At 40.9% G+C, this 11,623-nt stretch overlaps 1 protein-coding gene across 3 annotated transcripts; it reads left to right on the plus strand.

Annotated features, from left to right (window-relative positions):
• The first annotated feature begins 1,769 nt into the window (after nt 1–1,769).
• LOC134791306 (protein C10-like) lies at nt 1,770–11,442 on the plus strand. Of its 3 annotated transcripts, none has more exons than XM_063762317.1 (3): nt 1,770–2,199; nt 2,951–3,088; nt 8,853–8,873. In XM_063762317.1, exons 1-2 carry the CDS (start codon nt 1,983–1,985, stop codon nt 3,082–3,084), a joined length of 351 nt encoding a protein of 116 aa, XP_063618387.1. In that variant the 5' UTR covers nt 1,770–1,982; the 3' UTR covers nt 3,085–3,088; nt 8,853–8,873. The 3 variants fall into 3 exon arrangements, with proteins under 3 accessions (XP_063618387.1, XP_063618386.1, XP_063618385.1); XM_063762316.1 differs by lacking the exon at nt 8,853–8,873 and adding an exon at nt 10,063–10,204 and having other exon boundaries at nt 1,771–2,199; XM_063762315.1 differs by lacking the exons at nt 1,770–2,199; nt 8,853–8,873 and adding an exon at nt 10,063–11,442.
• The last annotated feature ends 181 nt before the right edge of the window (nt 11,443–11,623 follow it).

Genomic DNA, 11,623 nt, shown 5'->3' on the forward strand with positions numbered 1-11,623 from the left:
CGCTATATTTTTCCTTGAAAGTCTTTACTAAGTATTGTTTTTATGATTTTTTTCATATTTTTTGGACCCATGGTTCAAAAGATAGGGGAACTGAAGGGGAAAACACAACTTATTTTCTTTCAAATCGATTGACACTGACAAAGTCGTAAAATATTAACTAGAAAAAATATTTTTTTAGGGTGACTCCCCTACATTAAGTGGGGATGTATTTTTTTTTTCGCTTTAACCCTATAGTGTGGGGTGTCTTGGATAGGTCTTTTAAAACGAATACTGGTCTTCAAGAACCATTTTTGACCAACTTAATATTTTCGGAAATAATCGATCTGAAAGAAAAAAGTTGTGTTTTCCACTTTAGTTCCCCTAGCATTTTAACCATGGGTCCAAAAAATATTTAAAAAATCGTGAAAGTAAAACTTAGGAAAGACTTTCAAGGAAAAATATAGCGAACCTAATCTATTTAGCAGTTTTTGAGTTTTTGCAAATAGTCTATTTTGACGGACGGGTAACTACGGAACCCTACACTGAGCATTGCCCGACATGCTCTTGGCCGGTTTTTTTTTTATATTATATCAGCAGGTCGCTTAGCTTGCTTATCCTAAACTTTTTTTCTTTTCTGATGAACAATTACGAAAAAACGTTTTCTTAAACCGTCTATTTTTTATCTCTTATTTAACTTTAACAGCCTGTAGCTCCTTAAGTATTGATCGCAGAGTAAAAATGAACATAACCAAATTTGTAGAAAATTTTGTGATAAAACTTTTGTCCGAAGTAATTATAATGCTATTCGTACAGATATTCGAGATATGAGGCTAAAATAAATGAAACATACACTAAAAAAAACTACTACTATCAAACTAAATGACACCGTCATGTCAAGGTAACAAGTCTCATCTTGCCACGACTATTATAATAAACATGAAGGTGGATGTAACGTCAAGGTGTCAGTGCAAGTGTCAACTTGGGTGCGTTCACCGCGTTCCTAAATAATACAAATTGCAGAACTAAACTTGTCCAAAATTCGACTAGCTTAAAAAGTCACAAAAATTGCCTCAAGATCGTAAGTCACGCACATGTCACACGAGAAGGCGAAAAGTCACGAAAAATGTGACTTTTGTGACCATCTGGCAACACTGGGCAAGATTGTCAGATTCCGCCACAGAATAAAGAATAGTACTACCGTACAGAAAGGAAACTTCCTACAAAACCGAAGTTTGACAGCGGTTCAGGGTCGAATCGTGCTGTCCTTTTCTAATATATGGCACTATCCCTTTCGGCTATTTAGGGTTGTCAAAAATCAAGTGATTATCTTATCTGTGGTCGTGCACGCAAAAGGAAGGCAAGTGGTGCCAACCCTAATAATTGCTCGGAGCAATGATGAGCCGAGCGGAGCCGAGTTTGACCGAAGTCAGAAGTTTCGCACCCCTGATTCCGCGTAGGGTTAGACTGTAGACTGTAAAGCGCTTGCAAGCGTTTAATGTTCACAGATTGCAAGCTTGAGCGCTGCAAAGTGCCCTATAATAGTAATGTTTTGGCAATTCAGAATTATTTAAGCTATTGGTTTAAACGACTTATTTTTTTTGTTTTTGTATGAGTTTCACAGTTTCGGCGTCTACAAAGTATTTTTAAACATAATAAGCCCCCTCCTGTCCTCATGTCCTGTCAAAGGCAAAATTATTAATTATTCATTAACGTAGTGATTATATGCTCTTTGTTATTCATCGGTTCATGTTCATCAGCGTTTATCTATAAATTATTTAATTTTATACATGGTATAATAATATACTATTTTATATTTATCTCATCAGTTCTCAAGTTTGGTGGCTTAGATATCAATCCTGATTGTCAAACTTATGAATGGTTCTTATCACTGTAGTTATTTGCGTTAAATCTCGTTGTTTATTTTATTAGCAAGTGCTTACACAAGTACAGACTTTACTCGTCTTAAATACCGTCAATCAATCGCTACATGAAGTCTGAAGACAATGGCATCGCCGCAGAACGTGTCCGTTGACCAGATCCGGCAGATTCTGTCCGAGATCATTGACGCGTTGGACTCGCCCGACTACTCGTGCAAACTGGACGAGGCGAAGGAAGCCGCGGGCAATGAGATGCTGAAAATGATGCAGATTGTGTTCCCCATGGTCGTCCAGATCGAGATGGAGACTATCAAGCGACATGGATTCAGTGGTACCCGGGAAGGTTAGCATGTTTTTTCTTGGTTATTATTTATTTTATTTTATTAGAATTTATTAACAGGTGGTCTTGATGGATTACTTATTTGTATAACATTACCTATATTTTATGCTTATTTCATTTTGAATATCTGGGAGACCGAGCCTTGCTCGGAAAGCATAAAAACTTAAAAATGGATAAAAGCTCAATCCACCAACGGAGCAATTCCTTTGTAGCGAAAGTGATTGTTTTATCTCTAAGCCATTCATGTATAAACTGTATAGACGACAACGGTTTCACTCACTTGAATTTTTACTTTTGTCGTCTAAACAGTTTCAAATATGTCTCATGAAAGTTTAATATCGACCATTCATGTATGTTAGTTGGTATGTGTCCAAACCCTGTGGTATGTTTTTCTTATGATATAGATGGCAAAAACAAGCAGACGAATTGCCTGATGGTAAGCGATTACTGTCGCCCATGGACATGGACAGGGGGGTTGTAAGTGCATTACCAGCTTTTACGATGGGAGTACGCTCTTTATTTGATTAAAACCATATCCTGCCGACCCCATGTCCCTTGCATATTATGATATTAGTAAATATAAAGTAGTAGTAGTAGTAAAACACTTTATTGTACAAAAATCAAAACAAAACAGGAAAAATAACATTCGTCATTAGTACAAAGGCGAACTTATCCCTTTAAGGAAGGGATCTCTTCCAGTTAACCTCATGGGACGGAGAATTGGAAAATATAAACAACTCATTAATGTTTCCAGGTATAGTACAGTTCACTCAACTAGTCCGTGAGACGGAGAGCCTTGACGCTGAAGTGTCTCGCCTCCACAACCAGATCCGCAGCCACTACCTGCCACCGGTCTCCATCAGTTCCACTGTGGACACGTCTTTGTAATTTGGTATGTTTCTAATCTTACAATCTACAATACAATACAATACAAATCCAAAAATTACAAATGTCTTAACCTAAACTAACAACTAACAACACAAAAACTATTCACAAAATTCGTTCCGAGTCCCTCCAGATGCAAAGGAGCCCATCACGCTCACCCCATTGCCACGTTGAACCACAATGGACAACCTAATTATATTCAAAACTCCTGTTTTATGGCTTGAGAGATAAAGAGGCATAATATGAACTAAAAATTAAGCAGTTCGCGGTTATAGCCCTTATCTGGTTGCAATAAGGTATAAATATTATCAGTATCAAATATCTGAAGATGCCTTTAATGTCAAGGCGTTTAGATTGTATTGTATTGTAGTTCGGGCGATTTTCCGCAACTCGACGTCTTGCGCCTATTTTGCGTGATAGGGGGTGGACTAGTCTTGCCAGCCCAGCTCCTCGAGGAATCCTATCAGACCTTTGATGTTGAGTAGGACCTCGGGGAGGTCACTCGGGGATCCGAGATGTTTTGCCCTGTATGGGGCCAATCCGCTGCATTCCAACACCACGTGAGAGGCTGTTTCTTCTTCCTCCATGCATCCACGGCATAGGGGACTGTCTGTGACACCTGTTATAAAAAGATGTTTGTTAAAAAGTCCATGACCTGTTATGACACTGGTTACCATACTCAGTCGAACCTTTCCTAGTTGAAGGAGCGCCCTTGTGAGCTTACCGTTCATGCTCGGCATGGCTTGCTTGGCCTGTCTGCATCCAGTTTGGTTTAGCCAGTGTTCTGTGTGTAGTTTCCCTGTACGTGCCAGCAGCATTGAGCGTACCTTACTAAACGGTATCGGGAGGATCGGTTCCGGGCCAATCGCCCCCGCACCCGATCCTTGTCTGGCGAGCTCGTCCGCGGCGTCGTTACCTCGGGATCCACTGTGTCCTTTGATCCATTGTAAGGTGATCTTATTGTTCTGACATACCTCCATTAGTCGTTCGTGGCATTCGTGTATAAGTTTGGATGTGACTATATGGCTTTTTAGGGCCATTAAGACTGCTCTACTGTCGGAGAGTATGCGGATGGAGGATCCTACTACCTTCCTTGCAGTGATGGCAGCCGCCGCGTTAATGATGCCCATGCACTCAGCCTGGAATACCGAGTTATGGGCTCCTAGCGGAGTGGTGATTGACATGTTCAGGTCTTCTGAAAAGGTTCCAGAGCCTGATCCGCTGTCTGTTTTGGACCCATCAGTGAAGATTCTCAGCTCCCGGGGATTGAGTCCTTCGTAGTTGTCGTCCTCAAATAATTGTATTTTGTACCTTTTGTCAAAGATGGCTTGTTTGTGAATTCGATCCGTGCCCGCCATGAGCACTGGAAATTCGCTGTATACTTTTTCCAGGCATGCTGTGTGAAGAGCTCCTGTGGTGTTAGACCATATATTGAGGGTTCGTAACCTTACCGCTGAGAGACTGGCCTCTTGTTGTATGTGTAGGTGCAGCGGTGAAAGGCTTAGCATGACCTCCATGGCTGCAGTCGGAGTGGACCTCGTGCAGCCAGTGGTGGCCGCGCATGCGAGCCTCTGGAGTCTTTGTAGCTTGTCTCGTACATTGCCTAGGTTTGTTCTTGGCCACCAAACCAGAGCACCGTAACAGAGTAGGGGGCGGATTATAGTCTTATAGAGCCAAAGGGTAATTTTCGGGTTGAGTCCCCACCTCCTACCAATCATCCTTCTGCACTGCCAGAAGACTACTCCTGCCTTGTCTATGCGTTTGTTGATGTGATTGTTCCAGTTGAGTTTACTGTCGAGCGTTAGCCCTAAGTACTTAACTTCATCGGTCAGCTGTAGCTCAGTCTGGAAAAGTGTTGGTCTGGTAAAGTTGCCAAGTGCCCTTTTATTGGTGAACATTACCATTTCTGTTTTGGTGGGGTTAACTGATAGGTCAAAATCTCTACACCAGCGTTCTACGATCCGAAGAGCTGCCTGGGTGAGGTCGCATACTGTACTGGCAAATTTACCTGATATTAATATTGCCAGATCATCAGCGTAGCCTATTGTGTAGAAGTGTTCCTCGTTCAGTTTGGTTATGAGGTTGTTGACTACTAGGTTCCACAACAGAGGTGACAGAACTCCCCCTTGAGGGCATCCTCGCACCGCCGCTACGGCCTGCGGTTCACCTACATACCTTATTGTCCTTTGATTTAGCATGTTCATGATCCACTTTACTAGTCCGGGTTCAGCGCCGTGGCTTTCCAAGGCGTTCCCTATACTGGAAAAGTGAGTCTTGTCAAAAGCGCCCTCTATGTCAATGAAAGTGCCGAGGCACATTTCTTTGCCGTGGATGGCCCTCTCAATGCGGCTTACAACCATGTGTAGAGCCGACTCCGTAGATTTACCTGAGCTGTACGCGTGCTGGTTGTTGTGCATCGGTATGTTCTTTAGCGCTCGGTCCCTCAGGTCCCTGTCGCACAGTTTTTCCAAGGTTTTCAGCAGGAATGATGTGAGACTGATGGGCCTAAAGGATTTGGCAGCTGTGTAGTCGTTCTTACCTGGTTTAGGTATGAATACCACATTCACATCTCTCCATCTCCTGGGCACGTACCCCCAGGCTAGGCAGGCTGCCATGATGTCGGTCAGGGTTTCCTGGATGAGTCCTAGACCCCACTGTAGGAGAGCGGGGAAGATCCCATCCGGACCAGCCGCCTTGAAGGGATGGAAGCTGTCTATGGCCCACCTGAGTTTCTCAGCGGTGACGACTCTGTGCGCCATTTGCCAGTTGTTGTCCATTGTACTGTATTCCTCGTCCTGCTGATCTGCATCGGCGAGACTTACGCATCCTGGAAAGTGAGTTACCAGGAGAAGGCGTTGGGTCTCTGCAGGGCTAGATGTGTATGTGCCATCGGGTTTACGCAGTGAGCCCAATTGTGATGTGGGCTTGTGCGCTAAGGTTTTCCTTACCCGGTTGGCGTGGTCAAGTGTTTCAATGCTGCTGCAGAAGTTCCTCCATGACAGGGATCTCCAGTACCGCAATCTCTTTTCGTACCTGGCCTTGGCTTCGTAGTAGTTATCCCAGTCCACCTCAGCCGTTGTGTTCATGGCCCTGTTGAGGAGTCTTCTGGTTTTCCCCGGAGTCTCTCCAGTTCTGGGCCCCACCACTGGTGACCCTTTATGGCAGTCTTTGCCGGTGGTTTTAAGGGGCACGCCTTGTGGTAGCTGTCTACGAGGGTATCAGTTAAGATATTTACCTGCTGTTCTATCTGAGCCGGTTCCCGAAGGTCATCCCTCGGTGGAAGCCGGTCAAGGCTTTCCCCTAGGACCTTCCTAAAAGTGGCTCGGTCCGTTTTCCTGGGATTCCTCCGGGCGGTTGGTGTGTCTCTAGATGCTAGTAGATTGAAGCGAATCCATCTATGGTCTGAGCAGGAGGCCTCCTGGGAGACTTGCCATCCCATAATTAGTTCACTGACCTCCTCCGAAGCCAGAGTCAGGTCGATAATCGTCCTGCATCGTTTGTTTACAAATGTTGGTTCAGCGCCTATATTTAGAATGTTTAGATTAGTAGTCACAAGATATTCAACAAGTGTCTTACCTCTGTTGTTGCTGGTCTCCATTCCCCACAGTGGGTGGTGTGCGTTGGAGTCGGCCCCGATGATTATTGCGAGGCCTGATCTCTCGCAGTGGCTGACCAGTCGTTGTAGTTCGGCAGGCGGTGGCTCGTCCTCTCCGGGCATGTACGCCGAGGCGAGGACTAGGTCTCGACAGCCTGTTGGCAGTGGAACTTGTAGTTTAATCGCACACAGGTCTCTGGAACAGAATTCAGTGAGCGGTTGTGCAATAATATTGTTAGTAGTTAGGATACATGCCCTAGGGACGGCATGTACCGTGGAGTAGTATGGCTTACCTTTCGTGGCGTTTAGATATTTTTGAGCACCTCGGCCGGTCTGATATAATATGTGACGTTCCACGGGAAAAGGTACCTTATGAGGGTTTCTAGTTTCGGAGATATTAAATGTTTTGTAAAGAGGTGAAAAAATGCTCATTTTTTTTTTATTATGTGATCTGAAACCTTAATGCGTAAGGTTTGTTTACCTGTTTTTATTTTTGTTATAAGTTAGTTATAAGCCTAGAAATGTCGTCTCAGAGTTTAGTAGAAAAGGTACCTTATGGAAAAAAGATTGAAAATTCCCAAAAAAACTAGTCAATACGGGAAAAGAAGTATGGTAGAGAACTGTATTAGCATTCTGCAAAACTAATTTGATAATTTCAGTTCTGGTTGGGGCGCCTCGCAAATATTATAACCGTACATAGACCGACATCACAAATCCAAGTAGACTGCTATTATACCAAAGTTACTCTCGTCAAGTCTTTCTTAACTAGAATAATCTTCATTTGGTTTGGTCGCATGCAGTAAATCAGCCATTGGTTTGCTGAAAAATGCCAATACCCGACGCATTACCTTATGGAATATCTGAGGTCATTGAACCTCAATGCCGCTTATCTTCAATAGCAACCGAAATATATTATTGATAAGAAATAGACGATTTATACCATCTTAACCCCAAAATATTATTAGTTTATCCTAACTGTTCCATCATCATCATGCCTCATCATGTAACTTGACCACAAGGTACCTTTTCATTACATACAAATTATTGGTCTTTTTTAAGATTATTATGACGGAAGAACTAATTAAATTGGGGACAGTTTAATGTAAATTAATATTTTCTATTCATAAAAGATAAACTATAATATGATTGATATTTTGTAGTGATGTATTATTAGATTTATTTCCATAAGGTACCTTTTCGTAAATGTATGGAGTAAATACTGTTATTGTTATGTAAGTTTAAAGTGGCATAAGGGGTTAAATATAGTATTTAGTTGGGGTTTTAGGATTTATTTCATTTGAATGACAGAATTTCTTTCATATGTGCTCAGAAAAATTGATTGTGTGTCTCATTAAAAGTAAAAATATTCAATTTTGTGATTTTATATGAAAAAGTCAGAAAATACATTTTCACCTCTAAATCGGTATTGTTTTTTGCTTAAACTGTCTGTCAGTGTCGTTTTCTAATAGATAAAATTTAAATCTTGAGAGCTCATTGCAATCAATCGTGAAAATGAAATAAAACTTTATTTTCAAGAGATTGGTTAGTATACACATAAATCAGTCGATATCAAAAGTTTCTATTTGCATTACAGAACAAGTCGCAATATTTTTTTAATCTCAGATATATAAGGCATTATTATTTGTAGTCAAGTATGTAACTTACTTCAGGAACATAGTTTTTTAGGCGGCTAAACTTAAAACTTCTCTATCGTAAAGTTGCTCATTTCACAACATTATTTTCAAAAAATCATATCTCTGTAACTACGCAACCTAGAAGGTTGATCTTTTGTGTTATCGATAGCTTATTTATTGTAGATTACTGGGGTATGCATAACTCTATACCCGCCATAAGGTACCTTTGACCGTGGGACGTCACATATGTAGATTGTATTAAGTAATTACACACATCATTGTCTTGATAATCACGAACTCAATAAATAAGCCATTGTTTGTAGTGCTCATAGTCTATTGTGTGAAAATGTATAGTGTAATAAAATAACAAGCAGGTTTCATACATTACTAACACCTGAGTCAGTCTTATTAACATCACCACTATCCAATCTAGTAGTCAAGAATTAACCTTATAACTTAGATCATATAGGACAGGTACAGTGAGCTGCGAAATTGCATGGAGAACATTGAATAATTTTACGGTTTAAACTCACTTGTTTTAGTCACTCGCGCGACATGTTTCGGAGAGCCTACGCCGAACACCGCCGAGGGCGAGAGGCGCGCCGCAGTACGCGATACACGGCCGTCGTGAACGCTGCTTGCACTGTTAGTGCCTGAGAAAGGCGACCGAAACATGTCGCGCGAGTGACTTAAAACAAGTGAGTCTAAACCGTAAAATTATTCAATGTTCTCCATGCAATTTCGCAGCTCACTGTACCTGTCCTATATGATCTAAGTTATAAGGTTAATTCTTGACTACTAGATTGGATAGTGGTGAAGTTAATAATAAAATTATTCAATGTTAGTATGTCTCACAACAGTTTTAATTCGATTATTGCATGGAGAAAATATGAATGAATTCATTGATAAAGTCGCTATCAGTACTGTCTTTACCAGTATATTTGATTATGATTACCCATAATAAATAGAAGATCATAGTAGAAAAATGTTAGTTTAATTCGCTTTGTTTACTTTCCAAAATGGCCCCAAATTCTTGTGCCCAAGGGCCCCAGCATAGTTAGCATAGTAGGCGGCCCTGGTCGCTATGCACTTTTACGGCTGATGTCACCTATTAGTGAGTCAATTAGTCCTCACTGTGTCATTGTGACCTGGACGTAGCCCAGTGACTCTGCCGTCTGCAGGTAAGCGAAGCGACTTACTTAGCCTAGCATACAGTCAGCAGCAGAAGTTGCTAAGCGGGCCAGGTGTTCAAAAGGATCTTGACGCGACTTTATTGTTAAGAGAATAAGAGCGTGTCAAGGTAATTTTGAACACCTCGCCCACCTCGCATATCAGTTTGTTTAAAAATCGCACTCTGACACTTATCAATCATAGCTAAGAACCACCGCAAAGAAACACGCTTTCACGTTAAAATAACCTGCATCGAAATCGGTCCATCCGTTTGAGAGCTACGATGTCACAGACAAAGACACATACAGAACACCCCTCTTTGCGTCGACGGTTAAAAATGAACTGTCATAGGGGACCATCGTTCGACGCGAGTGGTATAGATAATGTCTTGTAAAGAGATTGACAATCTTTTATTTACCGGTCTCTGGTGGTTGAGTAATTAAAACAAATATTTGAACTCATGATGCTCGTGGTACGTTTATGCAGTGTAGTAGATAAGAGCTTCATATCAAGTTAGGCATTTTAACGCGGTTTATGCATATTTTTACTAGTCGAGTTTAATGAAGCTTGTCTCTATTCCAGATGCAAAATCAATGAACAATCCAAAATGAAACGGAGAAGAAATCTCTACGTGTTCACTGTGTGTGTGCTCGTGTTTATATACTACTTCTGTGGCGTTAGTGACTATGTGTTCTCAAGAGATTTTGACAGTGAATTTGACTATCCACTCAACACAGATATTCGGCCAATTGTTGTCGATATATTAGCTGGTTATAAACCCAGTGTAACTCCTATAAATATATACCCATATAGGTTCCTTAGTAACTCTGGGAAATGTAATGCTGTGGAGAAGCTTGATTTGTTTATATTAGTCAAATCTGCTATGAATCATTTTCAACACAGGAAAGCTATAAGACAGACTTATGGCCAAGAGAGCTATCTACCAGGGCGCATCGTCAAAATCCTCTTCTTTCTTGGAATAAATGACATGAAATCCCAAACGCAAAGGATGATAGAAAAAGAAATAGACGAACATAAGGACATTATACAGATAGATTTTCATGATAATTATTATAACAATACTATTAAGACTATGATGTCTTTTCGATGGGCGTACGAACATTGCTCTACCGCAGATTATTATTTATTCACAGACGACGATATGTATATATCTGTTAGCAATCTTTTGAACTATGTATCAGAGCAGCCTCCAACAGGATTGAGCACGACTTTTTATGAAAACGAAAGAGACAGACTACTTTTCGCCGGTTACGTGTTTAAATCCGCGCCGCATAGATATATTACTAGTAAATGGAGAGTATCTATAGATGAATATCCATGGAATCGTTGGCCGCCTTATGTCACGGCGGGCGCTTACGTTCTATCTAATAAGGCTATTAAAATAATGTACATAGGGAGTTTATATGTAAAACATTTCAGATTTGATGATATTTATTTGGGTATAGTCGCGAAAAAGGTTGGCATAGAGCCGACTCATTGTCCACATTTCTATTTTTACAAGAAGAAATATAGTAAAGAGGACTATAGTGAAGTGATAGCCTCTCATGGATACAGTGATCACAGTGAGTTGGTGAGGGTGTGGAACGAACAGAATAGGATTATTTGATGGTTGTTTGATTGTGATGCAGCGTGACATTTGTGAATTAAGAATATGTGACTGTAAGCTTCCTATTTTGCTAGTATGATATGACATATGACTATTTGCCGTTCGCAGTAGCATTTGAGTAAAATTTGAGTAGCGTAAGTTATTTGACATTTAGGATATTTGGAGGCACGGCCGTGCCCCCGCCAAGATAGTGATAGGTTTGTCCCCCACAGTGATTGTTTTGTAAAATGTGTAATTGGCAAAAGCTACAACTGGGAGGTAATAAAAAAAATATGTATAACAATTGTATATTTGATAAGTAAATATCTCATCACAACATTGTACTCTTTGTTTTATAATGTCAACAATAAACAACGGTCATACATAACTTTACTTAATATTGTATGTATTTTCATTTACATTCGAATAATAACCTTATAATTAATTATAGATATAAAGTCGTGATTGGCACAGCATTTGACATGTGCTTCATTTAAGGCTTCGTCACCCAGGCGCGTTTTCCGGGCGGGGCGTGAG

This window comes from Cydia splendana, chromosome 6 (genome assembly GCF_910591565.1).
Source record: "Cydia splendana chromosome 6, ilCydSple1.2, whole genome shotgun sequence".
NCBI classification, from domain to species: Eukaryota; Metazoa; Arthropoda; class Insecta; order Lepidoptera; family Tortricidae; genus Cydia; species Cydia splendana.

Coding starts and splice junctions, on each gene's coding strand:
- LOC134791306 (XM_063762315.1), top strand. CDS start 10,088: ATGAAACGGAGAAGAAATCTCTACGTGTTCACTGTGTGTGTGCTCGTG.